Raw genomic sequence first — 24,226 nt, 5'->3', positions numbered from 1 at the left:
TAACATAAATTATTCTGTGGCAATTACACAAGAATATCCAGTAATGTCCCTGCCTACAATTAAACACATTCACTTACCAAAAATCGGGGGCATCTGCTGTGGCAAATGGGTGCAAGCCTTTGACCACAAACTTAGTCACTGCTCGGTGACATTAGTCTATTCTGGCTTGAAAGGAGACGCTACCGGTAGACTGCAGCGAGAACTGCCAGCGAGCGCCAGCCAGACTCTGTCTCTCTCATCATGGTCACCTAAACGCACAGTAATGGCAGATAAGGCAGATCGCGCTAACATAATATGCACTGTTAGTTGATTATTTACCTGCCGCATTAACGGGAGAGGACGTGCAAACGTTACCGCTGCTGCTGGGTTGAGATTCACGAGTCCGGAGCGGAATTAAAAACACGACATTCATTTAAGGTCATCGCGTGTTTTGTGAGCAAATGCTTTTGCATATTCGTAGTGTTTCCTCCCTTAAATGAAATATCTACTTTGCAAGTTGCCCTGTTGTCATCCGTTCTTGTAAAGTATAACCAACCTTTTTAGCGTTTGAGCCGCCATGTTTCCTGCCAGGTAAATGACGCTCCGCAACGTGGTGACGTCATTCGGGGCGACTGGAATCGATAAGGGAATCGTTTGCAAAAATGGCAAACAATTCCAAGGAATTGAAACAGTGGGAACTGGTTCTCAACAAGAACCGGTTTTCGATACCCATCCCTATCTGCATGCTTCATTTGTGTAAAAACCTTCCAGGCATCTTTGAAGTTCTGTGAAAATTAAGTGAATCCCATGATACATAGGTTTGCAGATCCAACTTAAGGAGCAGTGACTTGAATTCATTTCCTGAACTTTAATATTTAACATATTAAACAGAGACTGTGATCTTATTTGGCTGCCTGTCACCCTCTTAGTGTCAGGGGCTGGGATCTGTGACCTAGCATTTTGAGTTGATTGTTATATTTGTGATTTCTTAGGTACATTGAAAGGATGTTAAATTCTTGTATTGTTATCAGGTTGCCTTGAGTTTTAAGTCTAGTTTATTCTATTTAATCTTGGTTATGAGTTTGTTTCTGTTTACTATATTATATGGTCTGCATTTGGATCCGTTCCTTAAACACAACGGCGCACCCTGCAATGACACTTAGTTTCCTTTAGAAGCATTGAGGGGACTGTTTAACAGGACTCCAGCTGGTGTTTCTGTGCAGCGATTAGCATCGCAAAGAAAAGAGGAACCCCAACACCAGGTTATACTGTAGAGTCTCCTCATAAGCCATTGTTGGTCTTATTTTTTGTGGTACTTAAATAGCAAAGCCAACTTCCTTCCTGCTTTTGCTCTTCTGTTTAGGTGCAAGAGACATACACGTAGCTTTCGTAGCTTTCTCTTTCCCCCTCTTTTTTGTAAGCAGAATTTTCTTGAATTACAAGACTTACTCTCGCCCTACTTTCCTCCTCCCATATCCTCAGAGCTGTTCACTAAAACTTCTCTGTTTCGTTCAGACTACGACACTCCTTAGAGTGTGCGAGATGAATTCTGTCAAAGTCGTGTTTTTGTTTCTGATTTGCATTGTAACATTGTAACACACTGCAGTCTGTAGGTGAGTGAACAAAGACTTTTTTAAAAGTCTCTTTTTAACCAAAAAAAACAAAACAAACATCAGTATGACAAGTGGGTCATGTTTGAAACTGTGTCCATGTGTTTAAATGACATTTGGTTTTTAAATATTATTTAGTACAATTGATTTTTTGTGTGTTGTTCAAATCACAAAAATCACAAAAAAGAAAAGAAAAAAGAAAAGCTGAGTACACTTTCTACTATGTGATAGAGTAGACAGCCAAACCACTCAAACCTTTAACCTGCTCTAACATGCATAGATGAGTCAGCATGTTGCTTGTGTTGTTTTTCCTCCTCAAATTCCTGCCAATGGCTGGATGAGTTTAAACAAGCCTAGTTTAACATTTTAACACAGTTATCACAGCAGTAAAACAACACTGTGATTTAAAAAAAGGGGGAAAAATACCTAAACACATTTTTTTCTTTTTAGAAAATTTGAGAAAGAAAGCTTGTGACTTCACACCTGAAAACGGTTAATAACAAACACTTAGAGGAACTCCAGGGAGCTGAGAGTCAGTGAATTGTAAAGAGTGCTAAAACATCATGAGGTCGGTATTTACTAAAAACACAGGGAAACAAGAACACTACTCCATTCATCTCTGATAAGTATGAAATCGCATGTTCAACAGGAACCTTAGAACATTTATTCCTTCATTATTTGATCATTTCTACCTCAGACAAGCTCATCTCTGATCCAAAAGATAAACTTGTTCAACTTTGGTCTCTATCCCTGTCTGAGGACTGTGTCTGTGATTCAGGTTGTTTTCATTGATTCAGTTGCAGTAAATAAAACAGAGGAGAAGCAGACTGTCATCACCTTCAGAGTTGGAACACAGTTCAACATCGGGTTTCTCTTTTCAGACCATTCTCTGTAAACTCTATACATGGTTGTGTGGGGAAACGCGACCAGATCAGAAACACAGATCTGAAAGTCGAGTACTGCAGCTGAGAGTAACCACACAACAGACGGCTAAAATAGAGCCTGGGTCTGTAGAAAAACATACATACGAGGCAGCAGAAAAGGAGCCTGTGTGGGTTCACTACCACAGTCTAAAAACACGAATGTCATGTTAACTTCTTACATGTGCTTATGCTGTTCTCGATCATATCTTCCCTCTCACTGACACTAACATAAAACTTAAAAACTACAAAAATGTGAAAAAGCAACACCAGGATGTCAACAAGGAAAACCTTTATTCATAAAGTTCACATGAGCAAAGCCAGGTGTTATGATATCACATGTAATTCAGTCACAGTGAACTCCCTCTGATGGAGCATGAGCTTAGAACTGATGCTCAGTGGTCACCGCCCCAATATCGTCATAGTCCTCACACAATCTCTGCTCAGCATTGGTTGCTGTTGCCATGGGGATAGTGGGGTCATTTTCTGTAACATGAGGTCATCAGAGAAATAATACAAAAGCAATCATAAATGATAATGATAAGTTATCGAGGAGACTCAGGGAGTTACCTTTGGCTCTGCCTCGATATAGAGACACCACGATGAAAGTGGAGATGAAGTATGGACAGAACACCACCAGGTGACAGACTACTCTGATCACAAGATGGAGGGTGGTAGAGTAAGGGGACAAAGCAGAGGTAGGTGGCATATTTTTAGAAGTGGTGGGCGAGGTTGTGGTTGTAGGTCTACCTGCAGAGAGAATCCCACATGTTCAGGTGAATATGTGGATGAAGTAAGAGGTGAAATCAGAGTGAAGCTCCTCACCTGTGACAGTGATCCAGCTGGATGGAGACTCTCCATGAGCGCTGATGTCACACTTGTAGAGGCCTTCATCAGACCTGGAAACATGCTGGATGGTCATGTGACCTGTAGGCTGCTTCCTGATGAGGGAGCCATCTTTATAGAAAGCAGCTGGGAGGTTGGAGGGAGTGGTCTTTGTTTTACAGAGCAGAGTGACATCATCTCCCTCCATCACAGGGAGGACAGGACTCTGCAGGATCACTGATCCACCTCAACACAGAGACAAACTACAGCATTTCATCCATTTACACACAGCTTCATCAACACTAACTCCACACACTCAGCTTACCAGTGACTGTCAGGTTAACCATGTTACTGATGGGACCCTCTCTGGACTCACACCAGTAAACTCCACTGTCTCGTTCAACGGTGTAGCTGATGTCACAGGAAGAGTTAACTGATGTTCCCCACCCATCTCCACACTGAGTCCTCTGTTGTTTGCTTGTGTTTCTCCTCAGAGTCCATCCAGCAGAGCTGTCATCCTCCTCACAGCTCAGAGACACAAAGTCTCCTTTAAAGAACTGAGAGCTGCTGGGACTCACAGTCAGACGAGCTGTGAGGGGGATGTTTTGGGATTATGTAAACAAAATAAATTATCTTCTTGTAGTCTGTTAGAACCACTCGAGATTCAGACTGTCTGCTTCCTGTGGTTAAATTAAATACTGATCAGTATATTTAGAAACTGGAATTTTTAAGGGTGAATATACTTCCTTTATACTTTGGAAGGTCAATTAATCAGCAGGCTTCAGCCATCAATTACTGTAGTAATTATCATCTCATGCTACAGCAAAGCATAAAAAGGACCAAAGGTATAACCCATTAACTGATTTAAATGGACTGACCTTGATTTGTTGAGCTGCTCAGCAGTGGGATCAGAACTAAAGAGAAATGACACTGAGGTAAGTTTCAGTTTGACATTCAACAGAACAGAGGAACAAACAGAAAACCACCAAACTGTGGAGAACACAGACGTTATGTGTTTGGTTGAGTTACACACTGATGAGTGAAGAAAGTAGGAAACTTCTATATACTACACAGAGTGCTGGCAATCTGTTAATATAACTGCAAAGAAAAGTAAAGAAAGTGAAAGCAAAGAAAGTAGCACTTTATAGAGTACAATTCATACCACGTGTCTGAATGTTTTTGAGGTATTTCTTTGTTTTGTAGTTTTATACTTCAGCTCCCGCACATTTTGGATTCAATCACTGTGTTCCTCAACATTTATAATAGATAAAGTTACACATCATTATATAAGTTGTTCTAACCATCTCAAGCTGCAACATTAAAACAAAACACACACAAATAAATGATATCCAATATCACTGATATAATTTGGAAGAATAAGTACTATTTCTTTAGGTATATTACTTTTTTTTTGCCTGTTTATCATTATTCAAGAAGGATTCCGACTTTTACTAAAGAGTCAAAAAACTTAACTTATTAACTTTGTTTAAAGTCTTGTGCAGCCATCTGCATAGGTGGAGCATATTAACTGATAACTCAGTGTTTCCACATCAGTTTTCTACACTGTATTTATTTGTAAAGAAAATCTTTGATTTCCTGTTGACCCCTTTTCCTTGTCTGAATAATAATAACATGATCTAATACCTCTCCGATTCTACACGAAACTCACTGTTTAAATTGGAGTACCAACAGATTTTCATAGATCATTACAGTGCACTTACAGAGCAGCCACAGCAGACATCTGTTCTTCATCCTGCTCTCGGTGATAACAGATCAATAGTTTAACCAGCTCACAGTCACTTATAGTCAAACCCTCCTCCTTTTCCTCTGTGACAGGTTGCCAGTGTTGCGGTCATCAGTGAAATGGTTTCTCTGTCAGACTGCAAAAAAAAAAAAAAAAATCACTAAATGTTAAACCAAGCATTGAAAGTGGCTGAAGTCAATCAGGAAACCACAGACAACAATAAACACATATAAATGAAAACATGTCAGTACCTGCCTCATGCCTTCATTGACAGTTCCCTGTGTTCTGTGTGGCAAACGTTTCTTATATAATATGAGAGAATCTCAAAAGTGATTATCTGTGTATTTGATTAACTTTGATCTTAATTATCTCCTGTGTTGGTCGTGTTGCAGATTTGTGGAAACAATGTGGTTCTTTCTGTAGCTGACTGCAGCTCATCTGAGAGACAGTGACCTGCAGTTGTTTTGATTGCTGCTTCTCTCTGCTTAAACCGTTGACTTGCTGTCAAAAACAGGTAAAACTTCTATTACTGAGACAAAGACCAACACTGTGATTGGTTCTGTTTATCCAAAGTCATCAGTGTGGGAGAGACACATTTATAAAGTCTTTTTTTAACCCCTGACTGTGAAGAAAACAGGAAAGGTTTTATGCACGTTGAGATGTCACTGTCTTTCTGACAACACTGCACCCTTAAATATTACATTGGGGCAGCAGCCTAAACAGAGAAGCCTAAGACCTCCTTCTCCCCTGGGCACCTCCTCCAGCTTGTCCAGGGGAACAAGAAATCGTTCCCAGGCAAGCCGAGATACATAATCTCTCGAGGGTGTCCTGGCTCTGCCCCGGGGCCTCCTCGTGATGGGACGGTCTGAAACACCTCACCGAGGAAGCGTACCTTTCAGATCCCAGAAATACCTATTTTCAATGTGGACGAGCAGCGGCTCTACTCTGAGCTCCTCCTGGATGGTCAAACTCCTCATCCTATCTCTAAAGGAGAAGCCAGCTACCCTTAGGAGAAAGCTTATTTCCACTGCTTGTATCTGCGATTTGTTCTTTCAATCACTACCTAAAGCTGTTCCACTCTGCCTGTCGGTCCCAGTTGCTGCCTCCGGAGATTGAAGGGAGCAATCTTCAGCCTGATTGCTCCCTTCACCTCTGATGTCCACCATTTGTTCGGGGGTTACCACCACAACAAGCACCAACCACCTTGCGGCCATAGCTGAGTACAGCAGCAGCAATGGAGGTGTGGAAAATGGTCCGTTTGAGTTTAGTATCCCCAGTCTCCCTCGGAATGCTGTTGAAGCTCTACTGAATGTGGGAGTTGAAGATTTTGGAGATCAGGGCCTCTGTCAGATGTTCCCAGTGTACCCTGAGTATACGTTTGGGTGCCTCAGGTCTGTCCAGCATCCTCCCCACCACATGATCCACGTGATCTGGTAACAGAACACCACTTGGGTTCAGATCTGGCAGAGCCTTCCTCCAGGTCTCGCTATCGTTTCCCACATAAGTGTTGAAATCTTTCAGTAGGACAACAGAGTCCACAGGTGGAGCACCTTTCAGCACACCGACTATATCTAGCCAGTACCTCTCAACCTCTTTGCCTAAACTCGGGCTCCTTCCAGAGAGGTGACATTCATTGTCCGAATAGCAAGTGTCAGTAGCCAGGGATCAGTCTGCCAGGGTCTCCCGCTTTTTGTCGCCGCCCAGCACGCATTGCACCTACCCCTATAGTGCCTCATATGGGTGGTGGGCCTAAAGGAGGGTGGGAACCATCCTTTAGGACCTTGTTTGTGCTGTGCCAGCCAGGCCCCATGAACTAGGGCCCTGCAGCACAATAAAGTAGCTATTCATGTTAATCAATTTGTTGTTAATGATGCAACATCATTATTTTTTTATTTCTGCTTTTATCTGCTTTGCCACAGACCTGAATAGCACTGCAGTTGTAGTAGATGTTTGTTGTGAGGCATGCTGCAGACAAAGCTGAGAGCAAACACACCACAGATGGCTAAAGTTAAGCCACAGCCAACGTGTCAGTTACATAGATCAAATCACTCAAATCAAATCAAATCACTTTTTATTGTCACATCACATGTGCAGGCACACTGGCACAGCACATGCGAGTAAAATTCTTGTGTGCGAGCCCCACAAGCAACAGAGATGTGCAAACACAACAATACAAATGAGCAAAATACAAGAATGGCCAACCTGAAACTAATAAATATATGTACAATATATAATAGTGTATGCATTTCTGGATGTGTATACTAAATATTTTCCTACGTGTGTGTGTGTGTGTGTGTGTGTGTGTGTGTGTGTGTGTGTGTGTGTGTGTGTGTGTGTGTACACATTTTTACAAATTAAATAGTAAGAAATAATAAAATAAAATATATAAAATATACAGAGTTGAATATGTGCAAAACAAGTGGCATTTATATACAGTGTGGAGTGCATAATGTTGAAGTTCCAGTAGTGAAGCTGAGGTGTCTATGACGTGTTCAGCAGTCTGATGGCCTGATGGAAAAAGCTGTCTCTCAGTCTGCTGGTACGGGACCGGATGCTGCAGAACCTCCTTCCTGATGGAAGCAGTCTGAACAGTTTATGGCTGGGGTGACTGGAGTCCTTGATGATCCTCCCCGCTTTCCTCAGGCACCGCTTCCTGTAGATGTCTTGGAGGGAGGGAAGCTCACCTCCAATTATCCGTTCAGAGCACCGCACTACTCGCTGGAGAGCTTTGCAGTTGTAGGCGGTGCTGTTGCCATACCAGGTGGTGATGCATCCAGTGAGGATGCTGTCAATGGCACAGCGATAGAAGGTCCTGAGGATGCGGGGGCTCATGCCGAATCTTTTCAGTCTCCTGAGAAAGAAGAGGCGCTGCTGGGCCTTCTTCACTGTTTTGTTTGTGTGTACTGACCACGTAAGATCCTCAGCCAGGTGTACGCCAAGGAACCGGAAGCTGCTCACTCTCTCCACAGCAGCGCCGTTGATGGTGATGGGGGTGTGTGCTTCTCTGCACCTCTGGAAGTCCACTATCAACTCCTTTGTCTTTGCGACGTTGAGGGTGAGATGGTTGTCTTGACACCAGTGGGTCAGGGCGCTGACCTCCTCCCTGTAAGCCGTCTCATCACCGTTGGTGATAAGACCCACCACTGTAGTGTCGTCCGCAAACTTCACAATGATGTTGGAGCTGTTAGTGGCTGTGCAGTCGTAGGTGTAGAGTGAGTACAGGAGAGGGCTCAGTACACACCCCTGTGGAGCACCAGTGTTCAGTGTGATAGAAAGGTGTCACATGTGAGTCTGCTGGCTGTGATGTACACGAGTCTATGGAAAACCAGACAGCAGACAGGAGCATGTGTGGGTTTCCTACCACAGTGTAAAGATATGCATGTCATTACTGGTGACATGTGTCAGGGCTGAAGCCAGAACGTGAGGTGGTCCTAAAAGCAGACTTAAAACGGAGGCCCAGAATGAAGTGAACAAGAATTTAATTCACAGTGATGTTGTGACAATAATATTTACATGGAGTAAAAATGAAGTTACTGTAACATGAAGTATGAGGTCTCAGACAAAGTGAGTGTGATGTACTATGAACAGAAGCTATGAGATTACTGTGAACTTTGAACATAAACTGTGATAGACGCAGCTCAGCAAGGGGAACAGTGATGATGGAGTGGCACTGAAAGAGAGGGAGAGCTGAGTCCGAGTTGGTTTGGGAAAATGACAAGGCAGATCCACAGTTGAAGAATGAAACAGAGATGGCGAACCACTGATCATTCTGTGGAGAGATATGGAGCCAGAAGAGAGGAGGTCCTGTCGTGTATGTGAGTTGATTCTGGTCAATCAGGTGGGTTTGCCAGGTTTTAGTTCTTTTTGTTTACTTTGGTTTTGTGCTTATTTATGTGCGTGTTTCTATCTGAAAATGTGAAAAACTTAAAATGTCAAAAATCCGCTTTTCATAATATAATTATCATTATATAACTTATAAACACATTTAGAAAGACATGAATTTAATATAATAATTTTTTTTTTTTAAAATAATCTTAAAATGTTATTCTACAAAATGTCCAGCAATTTAATCTGTTTATTCTTTTAAGGTGATCCTCTGTGGGACCCAGGAAGACCGTATAACTGCATCTCTACCAACTTGAATTGCAGTTTCTCTGCATTCCAGCCTCTTCCGTTTCATGGGAAAGAATTTTCTCTAAGGCAGGAGAAATTATCTCCAAGAAAAGAAACAGCCTCGGCCATCGCACAGCAGAACAAATTCTCTTCTTAAAGAAAAATGAAAAAGTATTACCTTAAATGCGTCAAGTTTTTATTTTGCAAGTTCATAAGCATTCTCCCTTTCCAGTTCACAATCAATTCAACCCCTAGGTCAAAAATATGTATAAGAAAATTGGTCTAATATTATATTTATAAACATACTTGTCCAGCTGTCCAGTGAATTATATGTATGTTACATGTATTTTTCATCAAGAAGTCACAAGTAAAAAAGAACCACACCATGGCGCATGTGCAAGGAAAATTTACTGAACAAAATTATTTATTAAAGAAATGGACAACGATTTTTTTCAAAGTTCAAAGCAACACAGCGGTGGCCCAATATCAAACAGAACTCCATTCTGTAGAGTGAGCAGTCATAATGAAGCAGTTCGTTTTATTTTGTAGATTCAAGCTGCTCTTCATATTTTTGGCCACCAGATGTCACCAGAGAGGACTGTGTAAAGCTTCGCGTAATGAGCCGTTTTTCAATACAAGCTTCAATGCGTCAGAAAGCCTCATTTGGCCATCACTGATAAAAAGCAGCTGTGATGTTGGAGGGAGTGGTCTTTGATTTACAGAGCAGAGTGACGTCATCTCCCTCCATCACAGGGAGGACAGGACAGTGCCCGTCATGCCACTCTCGGTAATATCAAATCAACACTGACCAGTTCAAAGTCACTCAAGCCCTCCTCCTCTTCCTCTGTGACATGATGTCGTTGTTGTGGTTATCATGAAAGCAATGGTTCGACTGTTTGACAAAGCTTTCAGAAAGCGTTCAAATGCTCAAACAGAATGATAACTAACTATAAAAGAATATTTTGATGCCTTCTTTGACTGTTAAAACAAATTGTGAGTGGCTGAATTAACTCAGGAAGCCGCAGACAGTAAATCCACATGAATGAAAACATGTCAGTACTTGTGCGATGCCTTCACTGACAGTATGATGCCTCTGAGATTACAGAGCAAAACTTTTCTTTTTGAACCTGAATGACTACCAATGACTTTGTTTAATGTTTATCTTAGCGTGACTTGTGTTGATCGTGTTGCAGATTCGTGGAAACAGCTTGCATCTTCCTGTAGCTGAAAGCGGTTTGGCTGAGAGGAAGTGAGCGGAAACGTTGTGTGAATACTGCTTAATCGACTGCACCTCTCTGCTTTAATAACTTCCCACTGAGGCTGAAAAGCTTCGTGCATGTTGACCACTAATCTGCTCACTGATCAATAATTTCCTGACACAGCCCCCCTCCCACAACACGAAACGAAACAAACAAAACAACAACAACTGTGAGTCACCAAAGAGTCAGAAAACTGAACGGGAATGGAAAAAAATGACGCAACTCGAACAAAAGCATTTGTAAGACTCCGCTGCGCGCCATGAGGTGATCCCAGGAGGAGGCGTCTCAGCGGAAGGATAAATAGTTCCTATATCAGGTATTTTTTACTCTGGAGTTTCTTCGTATTGTATTCGTCTCCTTCTGTGTCCTCTTTTGATAACAAAATACACATTTAGCTCAAATCAGTGACGTTAAAAATTTAGTTTCGAACATCCAAATGAAGTTCAGAGCAGGAACTTACAAATCTAAAGTTTCGGTATCAATCCGCAGCCTAGTATTGATCCTCCGGTACGCTGTAAAACAGAAGCTGAAACAAGGAGTTGTATTTGGAATAAACTTTGGAAACTTTGTTTGATGTTTATAGAGATGTCACCGAGAACATGTGTAACATCTTCCGCGCAGGATTTGTGCCGTGGATCATACTCTCTGTGACTCTCGCCTCAGGCTCCGATGGTAAGTGACAGTTTGTTTTAATCTAATCTCATTTAAATGTTGTTCTGACGGAACCTTTTGCAGACATGTTCACGTTGTTTGTAGTGAAGCATTTTGTTTGGAGTTCACTTTGATTTTTCTGTGTGAAAACAAACCAAACCACCAGTTTAGAAACTGGGATTGGGACCAGAGTAAACGAGCTTTAGGTGTGGAAACGCCCTTACTCTACTGCTGTCGCAGTTACAAGAACGCAGAACACACACATATGTGTTCAATCAGTCACATTCAACTGACTTTGTTCTGCAAACGAGTGATTTCCACGTTTGGCGGTGGGACAGTCAGCTTTTATGTTTAAATGGTTTCAGAGCGCTGATGTGCTGCCGCCACCTTCACAGCAGCACTGAAGCGCGCTCAGTGATAAAATAATTAACTGTAATTAAAATCTTTGTTTTACCGCTTTGTGCGATAAATCACCACATTAACGATTTTCTGCAGCATTCATATTTTCTTATTTGAAAGTATTAGCGAAGGAGAAATGCGCAGGAATTCTGGTGTAAATATCGAGACTGCGCCGAGGATTATTACGGAGGAATAAACACACAACAGCCTTCCGCCATTTTTAGACTTAACATGCTCCGAGAGAGAGAGAGAGAGAGAGAGTAACTTTATTGACAGGCACATGCACGTCACATGCCAAACAATGATTTTATTGGCTGTTTCCATTTTCCTCTATATGCTCTCTACATCAGCGCAAACATTGTCTGTGTCTAGAAAATACTAAAGAAAGTCCTTCTTACAGTTTAGAGCATATTTTTTATCTAACACCTCCACTTGCTCTCACTTTGTCATTCTCCTAAAAACAGGAGGTTTCTCACCCAGTATCATACAAAACTTTTTTATGCATGGTATGAACATGAACCATTCATATTTAAACAACTTAACTTTTGTAGCAGGTTTTGTCATCACATCCATCCATTGGACAGCTATCCAAAATAATTTTCCTTTCATTTACAGTTGACCTTATAAAGTGATAGTTTATGTCACTATGCTTGCATCTCTGTCTGGTTAAAGGATTCATTGCCAATGCTATCACACCCTGGTTGTCTTCATAAACCTTAGGTGGTGCATAGGTCCATCGATACCTTCGAACAGCTGTATGAGTACATACTCTCTTGTACAGTTGTAGCTAAGGCCATGTACTCAGCTTCACAGCTGGATAATGACACAGTGGTTTGCTGATGATCATTCACAGTCAGGCCTATACAGTAACCAGTTCTGCTGTGTCATTCTGTCTGTTACATCAGCCCCACAATCTGTATCACTATGTGCTCAGAACTCTGGTTTTATTGCAGCACTGATCAGACGGCCTCTCTGTACCTTTGGAAATCGTTCATCTTTTCTACACCATCAGTGTAGTTCAGTTTTTGCTCACAAGGTGTCGCTCTAGCTTTGTAACCTTGCATATGAAACCTTTCAAGGATTTTTTTTCCCCACATATTTTTATTTTTTCAGTGACATCCTCACATAGTTATCTCTCTGGTCAAAATCAATACCAATACAATGTTTCAGTTAACTCAAATCTTTCATTTAGAATTTTCCTGCCTACATTTCCTTCACAACAATCAGTGTGTTGTTATTGCTGGCGTCAATGATCAGGCCATTTACCCATTTTATCAAGATTACGTTTTCATTCTTTGGTGTTCATGTGTAACCATAAAATTGAGGAGCACAAAGTTGTTCCCACTCATATGTTCATGTAACATCTTATTTCAGCTTCTGCCTGATTGTTTTAGCCCATACAGTTACTATTTCAACCTTTCATGTGTATCAGATTCAGCTACCTTTTAGCTCTCCGGTTGTTTCATGTATGTCTCACAATTTAGTGGTGTGCGTAGATAGGCAGTTTTAACATCCATCTGATGTAAAACCATGTTTAATTGTACTGCTCTTTGCATAGACACCATGATAGTGGTCAGATAAGCAGTGGGAGAGAAAGTTTCTTCAAAGTCTACACCCATCTTCTGACTTCAACTTTTTAGTCCTATTTTATATCTCAAAGTCATCTTTATCACATGGCATCATGTCAGTTTGTGTTTGTCTTCCCACAGTTGTTTTCATCACAGACATGACGAGTCTGTGGCTGAGCACTTTCCCACTGTTAGGACAAAAGACCCAGAAGGCTGAAATATTTTTGTCATTTCCAGCTAACATTCCCTTTGCACACCTTGAGTATAGTTTTCTCTTGTTCTGTTTATAAAAATAATATGCTGTTCCAAATGTTTGCATCTTGAAAAGTTTTGGCTTTCTTCTTGTCAGCATCAACTAAAGTGTCTGTTTTGTGAGTTTGTTAAAACATCTGTTCCTCACCACAGCTGCTGTTTGTACTGCATACAAACTCCTTAAGTAACTCTCTCTCTGTTAGCATACATCTGGCCACGTCAAAAAGTGTATGCCAGTTTTGCTTAGCAGTACTCTTTTGTGTGTGGTTCTTAGGTCTCATGTCTGATCCCAGTTTTGCTAAGAAGAGTCTGATAAGTTTTCCCCATAAAGTCTGTTCTGATCTGATACATTTAATCTGCCCATACGTGGCTGTATCAGCCAGAAACTTTTGTGTTGCTTGCACCTTGTCACTCTTACTTTCGAGATAATACACAAACACTGCACTGGAATAATCATTACCTATACTCTTACATCAGGCTCCTTATTTCTAGTCTGCATAAACTTTACCTTTGTGCACCCCACACCCAGCCTTGTGAACAAGATAACTTGAGAAAGAGGACTTTCAAACTGATGCCTCAGCTTTAAAAGGCTGATGGGGTATTGTTGTCAACTGGTTAGGCAGGTGGGTAGTGGCCTGGACAACCAACTATGTGAATGTGAGAATGAAGATGAGGTTGAATCTCAGTGGCCTTGACCAGACCTTGGTCAGAAGTCAAGTTTTCCAAAAATCTTGTGAGTGCGGTAACTCGAGAACAAGGCAACATTGGATTTTTTTAAATGGATACCATTAGCTTTATCTCTGTTTTCTTTTTCTCTTACTTTAGCTATCTTGTATTTCTTCTTTCAGACAAGATAAACATCACAGCTGAGTCTGGACAGAACATCACTCTGCCATGTCGAGCTCACAACAATCAGAAGCCCATCATAGTTGTAGAGTGGATCAGATCTGATTTGGGGGCAGGTTATGCCTTGTTGTTCCAGGATGGGCACTTTGTTCCAGATCATCAGCATCCGTTTTTTAAGAATCGGGTGGATCTTCAGGACAGGCAGAAGAAGGATGGAGATGTATCTTTGATTCTGAACAACGTGACACCTGCTGATAGTGGAACATATGAATGCCATGTCGTCACGCGAGGAGCAAACCAGAGGGAGAGAGCAACAGAGCACACCTGTACAATCGAGCTTAAGATTCTTCCTCGTGGTGAGTTATTACAATTGTTTTTGATCAAAAAACAAGCTGCTTCCTAGTTGCTGATGTTTTCTATGACGTTTTTAACCTCTCTGCTCTGTGGTGTTTCCTGTCCTTCAGTCCAGATAAACACGACAGCTGGACAGACAGCCATTCTGCCATGTCAAGTTCCAAACCTCAACAGTGATCCCAGTGTGGTTATAGAGTGGAGCAGAACCGATCTGGGGAAAGAAAATGTCTTTTTTTACCAGGACCAGAAGTTTATTCCAGATGACCAGCATTCATCTTTTAAGAACCGAGTGGATCTGCAGGACAGACAGATGAAGGATGGAGACGTGTCTTTGATTCTGAACAATGTGACAATTAATGACACTGGAACATACATGTGTTGCGTCTTCATGAAGGGAGCAAAACACAGAAGGAGAGCTAAACTGGATAGTGACCTCATCAGTGTTGTCAACCTTCATGTTGTTCGTCCAGGTGAGTGAGTAGAGTTGAGTGTAAGTGTGATCAGAGGTGAAGCTGCTTCCTGGTTGTTGATGTTTGTTTGTCTGTGAAGGTTTTCAGTCATCCAAATTATCATAATCTAAGGAGCTTGGAAAGAAAAGCATTTGGACTTCTTTACGTTGCTTAAAGATGTCTCACCTCTCATCCAAGAAGCTTCTTCAGTTCTAGGTTCAAATGGCGGAGAGTCCCAGACTTAAGCCCGATGGGAGAACATCCCAGTGTACCTCAGACCCAGCAACACACCCAGAAGAAAACTGGTTCTTCCCAAAGACAGAACTCCTAATCACAAACGTAAATCCTAGTGTATACTGTACAATGTAACGAGGAATGCTCAGACCTCTAAATTGGAGAAACCAAACAGCCACTTCATAAACGCATGGCACAATGTAACGCAGTAAAGGATCAGCCTGACTGCAGCTTGATAATAAGCTAGTCAGAAGTGCTTCGACTACGGAGCCTGAGTGTGCGGATAAAATACAAACAACAGAAGTAGAGCTCAAATATACATGTATTATGTATCTTATGGTGAGATGAAATTTATAGACAGATAAACAAAAGAAAAAAATATATACATTGTAAATATCAACACTTCACCGAGTTCTTTTGATTCCTCAGAGGCATCCGATGGAAGACAAAACACTGCTCAGTAGACCATTCAACACTTTATTACTTTTAGAAGGGAGATGCGTCCTGCATGACACGTTGCCGCAGATCTCAAATTGGTGGTGTGCCCCTGACAGTTTTATTACAGAAGCTCTCTCACTCTAGTCTAAACAACAGTGTCTCAGTTTGACAGTTCAGTTCAGTTCAGTTCATTTTTATTTCAAACATTTCAAACATGTGCCTTCACAATCATTACAAAATATCATTCCATTATTTGTTTGAAAAGGAGTAGGCTGAAGTATTTACTTATTTGTCCCTACCCCCTCAAGTTTTACCTCTCATTCATTTAATTTTTTTTTGTCTTAAATTAAACAAACAACATATGAAACATATAAACATATGAAGTAAAACAAAACATAACATACATAAATCAAAAACAAGAAATTAGCAAGCCCCACCACAGTATAGTTTCTTTCATATGAAAAATACAGAATGTGTATATTTGCAGATACACAAGTTATGGAAAAACAACAAACCAAAACAAAACAAAAAAACAAAAAAACAACCAAAAAAGAACCGCAACACCATTACCAGCAACATTACCATCCTGGGTTAACCCCGTTTTCTTCATTCTTATACTTATTTAAAATTAGGTTTTTATATTTTACTTTAAACTGTTTTATGTTTTGACTGTCTTTTATTTCTTCTGTTAGACTGTTCCATAATTTAACTCCTGCAATTGAGATTGACATAGTTCTTAAAGTTGTTCTAGCACTTTGTATTTTTAAATTCCATTTCCCTCTTAAGTTATACCCACCTTCTCTTTCTATGAACAATTTACAGATTTCTTTGGGAAGCAATTTATTTCTGACTTTATACATTATTTGCGCCCCCTCTTGTCTAATTTTCCCAGGCAAGCGTGAGCAAGAGCCTGCAGCTTTCTACTCCCCAAGGACACATGGTCTAATGCCTTTATTTTTCAGGGCTGTGTCAACTTAATACTACACTATATAACTTCATAACACTTATTAATAAATAAGCATAGCATTATTGAGGCACTGAAAAATTATTTATTCCCAACAGCATATATATTATAAAAAACACAATGATAGTGATAATAATAACACTAATAATAACACTAATAATAATAATAATAATAATAATAATAATAATAATAATAATAATAATAATAATAATACAAAACAACTAATTTAGTCCCAAGAGGAAGTTGGACAAGGTTTAGTCAGTTCAGTTTAGTTGACCTGCAATAAGCCGTGTTTCCAAACAGGTAGGAAGTTGAAGTCCATTTATCAGTTCATATAGATTTATCAGTCCTACCGCAATACAGCGGTGGTCAGGTGGCTCGCCATCCTGCGCTGATCAGGGGTTTGATAATGGGGAAAAAACTCTGACTTAATCAAGGTTAAAAACATAAATTAGCATTCACAGTTAAATTGGAACAGCGTTCTACTGCCATTACAATTGAAAAATAAATCCATAAATAGAAAAGTCAAATAATTAATGTCATATTTTATATAACAGCCAATAAACCAATAACCAAAGTCATAACATTTGATTCTTATAATGAATTTCATTCAAAAATAATGTTATAGAAAACCATTTGCATGGGTCCCATCAAAGTAAAGTAATTTAGCAAGAGTAATAAACATTATCCAAGGTTAATCAAATATTTCCAACACACATTTAATTATATGTGTTGTGCAACACGTTCAATAATCTAAAAGGAATTCAAATCAATTCAGAAGTCCCAAAAGAAGGCCCAGAAGGCCGTTTTGGCATTCACTTAGAAAAGTAACAAAAAATCAGATCTCTCACTCAACTCTTCAAACAGTAATTTAACATTCAGCCATAGTGAAAAACTGTCTGTCACCAACTGTCTGCCATCTATAATTCAGTTTTGAGATCCTTTCCCAGACACCTTAACACCTACGCACATCCTGGGCCTTTTGACCTCTCATAATAGGACTAGGGTCTTATGGGGCTAGATTTCACAATGAACTCACCTGAAACCTTGGCTGATTGTGACCTACACCTGTTTTTACACCTTAGCTATTGTGATTAGGTAGAGGATCATTAGGGGATCCATGTCCCTTTTGGGGGGACACTCTTCTCGGTTGAGAGGTGAAATGTCTTCAAGCAACTTAAAGAAGTTCAGACGCTCCTTAGACTTGATGTTTGTTTCTAAAGATGTTGTTGATGAGACTTTGTAGAAAGCAGCTGGTCTGAGTGATGTGATCAGAGTGCAGTAGATAATGTCTGACAGCAGTTTGAAGAGAAAATGGATTCTGTTCTGTTCTTCACTCATCACCTACCTGACAGCTGACACCTCACACCTGTTTCTCACCTGCAGGTCAGACAGGAGGACACACAGAGGATGGAGTCATTAGATATAAAGTGATATATTTTGTTTTGTTTCTTGTACCAGCTCTTGTGGCTGTTATTTTGATCTGTAAAAAAAAGAACAAAAATAATCCCCCACTTCCTACTCCTCTGACTGATGAAGTAGGAAATGAAGTTTACTGAACAATCTCTGCGTTGATATTAGGGCTGCCACGATTATGTCGACTATCAAAATCATCGACAACTAATTAAATAGTCGACGCGTCGTTTGAAGCTTCGTAAGATCCCAAAAGACGCAGGAATAAGTAGTAGGATTTAAGAGGGTAATAACGGACTGAAACAGAAGATGGCAGCACTGCATGTACAAGGATGCCAGCTGCCGTTAAACCCCAAAGAAGAAGAAACTTTGTCCCAGAATTCATAGTGCGGCCCTGCTCAGTTTCCAACAATGGCAGCAGCTAGTTAGTTTTAATATTACTCTTATTATTCTTTCTGGGTCACAAAATAAATGTTTAACATATTTTCAGGCGAGAATGTAGCTGTGTAAACCTAAAATATCTGCTCAGTTTATCAAGACACCACATATTTTCAAAAGCGCTCCGACGTCTTCTGTTACCCACCAGCTCGATAGCTGGTGTTCGGGGTTCAAGGCTCACCAGAGCCGGTGAGAACACCGGACTCCCGACAAATCATTTTCAAACCTACCGCGGTCTTTCGCTACTCAGGTTAATTTATAATTAATCTTTACTATATTATTAGACCTTTATTTATCCATATAAAAATCTCATTAAGATTCAAATCACATTTCCTAGAGAGACCTAAAGTAAAAACACATACAGCATATAATAACATAATAATATCTATATCAAATTGATATTACTAAAATTTTTAAATAGTGTTATGTAAAATCAAAAGTATCTCTAAAACATCAAACATCGATCAAACTCTGATTCGATGTACAAGGATCTTTGATATATCAAATCTTGTGATTTGACATCAATAGGGCAGCACGGTGGCACGGTGGTTAGCACTGTTGCCGCACAGCAAGAAAGTCCTGAGTTCAATTCCACCATCAGACCGCGGTCTTTCTGTGTGGAGTTTGCGTGGGTTCCCTCCGGGTACTCTGGCTTCCTCCCACCGTCCAAAGACATGCAGCTTGTGGGGATAGGTTAATTGGATAATCCAAATTGCCACTAGGTGTGAATGGGAGTGTGAATGGTTTTCTGTCCCTGTGTGTTAGCACTGCGACAGAGCCTGTCCAGGGTGTACCCTGCTTCTCGCCCTATGACAGCTGGGATAGGCTCCAGCACCCCCCGCGACCCTGAAAAGCATAAGCGGAAGCGAATGGATGGATGGAGATCACTTGTCATCGATCAAACTGATTCGATGTACAAGGATCTTTGATATATCAAATCTTGTGATTTGACATCAATAGATCACTTGTCATCAATCAAACTCTGATTCGATATCCAAGTATCTTTGATATATCAAATCTTGTGATTTGACATCAATAGATCACTTGACATCGATTACACTCTGATTCGATGTACAAGGATTTTTGATATATCAAATCTTGTGATTTGACATCAATAGATCACTTGACATCGATCAAACTCTGATTCGAGTACGAGGCAGCAGAGAGGACCTTGTATGGGTTTACTACCACATTCTAAAGGTACGCATGTGATGTCAACTGGTGAAATACAAATTTGACACACCAACATCAGGATCAGCGCTTTCCCTCAGACTGACATGTAGAGAATGTGAGCTGACAGAAAAAATAAAATTTATGTACGAAGTTTACACAAACAACCAGGTATTATAGTATATATATTTATATATATTATAGTGGCACACGTAATTCAATTACAGTGATCTGAGAGCCACCATCTAACTGATGGAGCACAGGCTCAGAACTGATGTTCAGTGGTTACCTGCGTAATGTCATCATAGTCCTCAGACAATCTCTCTGTTGACAAAATAATAATAATGTAAGATACTCATAGTGTTACCTTTGGCTCTGCGTCAATATAAAGAAAACTGTTAATATGTCAGTTAGCAGTCTAACAAAGCTCTGGCTGCAGAGCACAAGTTAGTCCAAAAACTGTTTAGCAAGAGATGTGTTACAGGGGTACCTAGCACGACGCACACACAGTGGTTTAGCTGTGATGCTTGTGGCCTTATTAATGCAGCTTATTTCAAGCTGCCGTAAACACTGTTGTACACACTGCTTCCTTACCTAGCTTGCTCGTCCTGCACTAAGCTCTCCCCTCTTCCTTTCTAGGTCCTGGCATTCTACTGAAGTAGGGAAGGCGTCATTAGATGATGACTCCTAGTGATGGTAAGATGAAGCCTCGTGAGGAACTGAAGGTTTCCATCCAACTGGTCGACTCATGGTTCAAAGCATTGTGATGATTCATTTGCTCTACTGCGCCATCAAGTGGACGATTCAAGTGAAAAAGGCTCTTTGATTGTAATGATGGGATGTGTAAACCTCTAAACTGAATAAATAAATTGTTTTCATGGTTATTTATTACGAATATTGTCTCAGCATGTCTGATACAAAAGAGAAAGTGGAAACTATCAGGACAGAGCTTTGGTATGATTGTGTAACTGTGTAATCATGCTTATGTACATCTGGATAATCACACAAACTGTGTGGCGCTTCACTTTTTAATAAACCAGTGATTCTTGAGATAAGGGACAAAACATGTCCAGCAGATAAAACCCAATTTTGTGGTTAAAAATATGCATACAAGTGTTAACCCAACTGCCTAAAAGACAAACCAAGGCAATGTTTATACTACAAAACTATGATTTTTTATAAATATATATTTATTTTAAATGGTACAATACATTACCAGTACCTTAAAAATCCATTGTCCTGAAGCAGGTGTGATAATATTAAAATACAGAAAAAAAATTAAAAGTAATGTAAAATTAAACATCATGGCTCTCGTCACTAAGTATTAAAGTCAATACCTTATATCAAAATATTCAATTGAAAATTTATTTTTACATATTTTTTAAGTGATTAAAATCGTGCGTCAAGTCGATGTAATCCAAGATTTGATTATTTTTTCTTGTAAAAACAGCCTCATTTAGGCAGATTGTTGAGGCCATAAGCAAATGATGAAAAACAAGATGGCTTCTGTCAGAAAAACATGTGTTATGAGAGAAAGTATGGTATTTTGTCAACACCATCAGATGTCTGATACAAAAGAAAGTGGAAACTATCAGGACAACGTTTTGGCATGCTTATTTACATCTGGATAATGACACAAACTATAGTGTGTGGTGCTTCAGTTTTTAATAAACTAAAAGACAGAAATCAGATTATAGGATCTGTGGTGTTTATTTATATTATGGTTCTTATCATTTGTGATATTTATTACTCTGTGCATACTTTATTAGGAGAGATGAGATATTAAAAAAAAGCTCTTCCTTGCTGGTTACATTGAAGAAGAAGCTCAACTATGTAGCACGTACGTAATCAACTTCAACAACACAATGTGATGGGGAAATCAGCTGTGTTTTTCTGCCCATTTGATTTCGAATCTGGCACACACCAGAAAACCAGTTCCTGAATCAGTCACGTGATACGGACTGCCCGCGAGGCCTCGAGCGTCACTGCATACGTAATCAAAGTGTGCCTCGATACGTGCTTCACAAAAACAACCTGAGATTACCCGACACACGCTTTGGAGCTTCGACACACACGACACATCGTTAGGCTTCAGTGATCAATTACTGTAATAATTATCATGTCATGCATGATAATTATTACAGCAAAGCCTAAAAAGCATCAAATGTCTGAACTCATGTCAGGTTTAAATTGACTGACCCTGATTTGTTGCACTGCTCAGCAGTGACATCACAACTTAATTGAAATGCCACTGAGGTTAGTTTGAGTTTGACATTCAACAAAACAGCAGAGAAAACAGAAAACCACCAGACTGTGGAGAACACAGACGTTATGGGTTTGGTTGAGTTACAGACTGATGAGTGGAGAAAGTAGGAAACAGCTTATTCTTCTATATCTTACACAGAGTGCTGTAAATCTGTTAATACCACCAGTGACACAAATTTAAGTTGTACATGTACTTGAGTACTTATAGAGTATAATTCATACTGTATGTTTGAATCGTATTGATGTATTTTTTTTTTTTGGTAGTTTTCTATTTCTGCTCTACTGTATTTTGAATTCAAACATTGTACTCCCTGACATTTATTTAATTACTATGTAATGCTACATTATTATAGATAAAGTGACTCAGCAGTATATAAGTTGTACCAACCATCTAAAGCTGCAACATTAAAATAAAACCGACATAAATCAATAATTATGATCCTGTATCATCTATATGATTTTGGAGAGTAAGTTCTGTTAGTATTTCTTTAGGTATATTACTTTTGTATGATTACTATATTCTCTGCACTTATAATTCTGGATGCGCTTACTGACCTCAAACCGATTTTACGTGGTACACGGTGCTCAAAACCTATCAAAACATGTTTTAGTATGACTTTGGTAAGCTACGAAGATGGATTGCGGGAGCATTACGATTACCGCAGTCAGGAGGCTCGCAGAGTAAACTGGGTCTAAAACTCAGTCTGCTTCAGGTCCCAAAGTCAAACAAACACTGCAACATCACAGAGTTAAAAACCATCTCAATTGGATGAATGCTAACTCTTTTCCACCTGATAAAAGTTAAAGTGAGGGTTTCTGGTGGTTAGAGACAAATGCAATCGCATGGCAGGATGCTGTAAATGGACCAAACTTCAGTCAGGAGAACAACTGAGATCCACAATACCAGGTTAGTCATTAATATACTGCAACAACATGGGAATAAAGCAGCTGTGAGAGAATTCAACATGAATGAATCAATGGTACAGAAGTGGAGGAGGCAAGAAGAATGAGTTGAGTAAACTTTGACTTATCTGACTGTTTTGTTTTGCTTAATGTGCCTTATGGTTTGAAAAATATGGTATTCAAGCAGAATTCTGACTTTACCAGTCATAAAACATCACCTTGTAAAACGGTTATTTCACGCTGTTTAAACTTCTGTGCAGCTATCTGTATAGTTCCTGTATAGCAATGTAAAATTCAGTATTTAATTAGTTGTGATTTCCTGTTGACCCTTTGTCTCGCTCTCCTCTATCAAAACTGATCTAATACACCTCTGATCCAATGTTCCCTCTAATTTTTCATGTGTCTGAGCAAACACACAAACTCCCAGCCGCGGAGGTGTGCACGTGGATAGCGAATGAGCAACAGCTTCTGACTTTCCAAAAGTACTCATTTATTTAGAATATCAAAAATAAAAGTGCTACCTCTACCACACATTACTCGAGAACACACTAGTCCGCGTACACACGGGAGCATCCATTACAGGGAGAGTGAGAAGAAGAACAAAAAGGGGTTGACACACCAGTCATGAGACGGGAGGCGCCGCCATGTGGTGATACACTGCATTACAACAGCAACTGTTACAAAATGTGAATCGCGTCATTGGCTGGACTATGGGATAAGATGGCATCGTTCTAATCCCATATGGGAGTAGCCATTCACTTACTGACTAACACTGCAAAACAGAATTGTTAAAGTTTTAATTTTAATTTCAACTCAGGTTAGATTTTTTTCTGTGCGCAACGTAGATTTTTTGTGCGCATAGACGTGCGATTGTGCACCCGCGCAGTTTAGAGGGAACATTGCTCTGATCCCACACCAAACTGGAAGTTTGTGATAAAGAAACAATAGATTTTTATAGATAATCATTGCATGTGTTCTTTATCCAACTCTCAGTGATATCAGATTAACACTTTGACCAGTTCAAACTTGAACCCTCCTCCTCTTCCTCTGTGACAGGATGCCAGTGTTGTGGTTTGTAGTAAAAGCAAAGTTTTCCCTGTCAGTCTGCAACAAACATGAGAAAAACCCATTTAAATAGTTAAGCTGGCTGATAACTGTCTATTAAGATGGACAGAAACAAATTGGTACCTCTATGATGGTCTGAGACAAAGCAAAAATTGTGGGCAAGTGGCTGAAATCAGTCAGGAAACTGCACAAATGAATACATGAAAACATCTCAGTGTCTGTCAGACGCATTGACAGTTCTCCATGTCCAAGATTTGAGGGAAACCTCAAATCTTGGACCTCTTTTCTTACTTAAAATGAGAGAATCTCAATATTAATTATCAATGGGTTTCATTAATTTTTTCATTGCCATCTTGTGTTGATCGTG

The 24,226-nt window shown here is 39.9% G+C and overlaps 2 protein-coding genes across 10 annotated transcripts; one reads left to right on the top strand and one right to left on the bottom strand.

Moving 5' to 3' along the window:
• Positions 1–2,784: 2,784 nt before the first annotated feature.
• LOC113018095 (low affinity immunoglobulin gamma Fc region receptor III-like) lies at positions 2,785–5,791 on the bottom strand. Of its 2 annotated transcripts, none has more exons than XM_080298937.1 (6): positions 5,056–5,791; positions 4,213–4,248; positions 3,660–3,923; positions 3,335–3,580; positions 3,080–3,259; positions 2,785–2,995 (listed from the first exon to the last, which is right to left on the bottom strand). In XM_080298937.1, the coding sequence occupies exons 1-6, from the start codon at positions 5,084–5,086 to the stop codon at positions 2,892–2,894; spliced, it is 861 nt and encodes a 286-aa protein (XP_080155063.1). In that variant the 5' UTR covers positions 5,087–5,791; the 3' UTR covers positions 2,785–2,891. The 2 variants fall into 2 exon arrangements, with proteins under 2 accessions (XP_080155063.1, XP_080155064.1); XM_080298938.1 differs by having other exon boundaries at positions 3,660–3,724; positions 5,056–5,784.
• Positions 5,792–10,311: 4,520 nt separating this feature from the next.
• On the top strand, positions 10,312–20,510 carry LOC113018081 (junctional adhesion molecule C-like). 8 transcript variants are annotated; one of them, XM_080298943.1, is made up of 6 exons: positions 10,312–10,766; positions 11,034–11,122; positions 14,169–14,522; positions 14,631–14,990; positions 17,992–18,035; positions 20,266–20,510. In XM_080298943.1, the coding sequence occupies exons 2-6, from the start codon at positions 11,050–11,052 to the stop codon at positions 20,281–20,283; spliced, it is 849 nt and encodes a 282-aa protein (XP_080155069.1). In that variant the 5' UTR covers positions 10,312–10,766; positions 11,034–11,049; the 3' UTR covers positions 20,284–20,510. The 8 variants fall into 8 exon arrangements, 6 of the variants coding, with proteins under 6 accessions (XP_080155069.1, XP_026016935.2, XP_080155072.1 ...); XR_013906401.1 differs by lacking the exon at positions 10,312–10,766 and adding an exon at positions 19,575–19,656 and having other exon boundaries at positions 10,873–11,122; XM_026161150.2 differs by lacking the exon at positions 17,992–18,035.
• Positions 20,511–24,226: the final 3,716 nt, after the last annotated feature.

This window comes from Astatotilapia calliptera, chromosome 3 (assembly GCF_964374335.1).
Source record: "Astatotilapia calliptera chromosome 3, fAstCal68.1, whole genome shotgun sequence".
In the NCBI taxonomy this organism is placed as follows: domain Eukaryota; kingdom Metazoa; phylum Chordata; class Actinopteri; order Cichliformes; family Cichlidae; genus Astatotilapia; species Astatotilapia calliptera.
The sequence above is the reverse complement of the archived record's forward strand: the minus strand, read 5'-3'. Positions and strand labels throughout refer to the sequence as shown.

What these genes read in the sequence shown, in the direction of transcription:
- LOC113018081 (XM_080298943.1), top strand. Translation starts at nt 11,050, where the DNA reads ATGTGTAACATCTTCCGCGCAGGATTTGTGCCGTGGATCATACTCTCT. An exon ending in GCTTAAGATTCTTCCTCGTG is followed by an intron (nt 14,523 to 14,630) that starts GTGAGTTATTAC and finishes CCTGTCCTTCAG; the next exon opens with TCCAGATAAACACGACAGCT. An exon ending in CCTTCATGTTGTTCGTCCAG is followed by an intron (nt 14,991 to 17,991) that starts GTGAGTGAGTAG and finishes TCTCACCTGCAG; the next exon opens with GTCAGACAGGAGGACACACA.
- LOC113018095 (XM_080298937.1), bottom strand. Translation starts at nt 5,086, where the DNA reads ATGAAGAACAGATGTCTGCTGTGGCTGCTCT. An exon ending in ATGTCTGCTGTGGCTGCTCT is followed by an intron (nt 4,249 to 5,055) that starts GTAAGTGCACTG and finishes ATTTCTCTTTAG; the next exon opens with TTCTGATCCCACTGCTGAGC. An exon ending in GGTTAACCTGACAGTCACTG is followed by an intron (nt 3,581 to 3,659) that starts GTAAGCTGAGTG and finishes CTCTGTGTTGAG; the next exon opens with GTGGATCAGTGATCCTGCAG.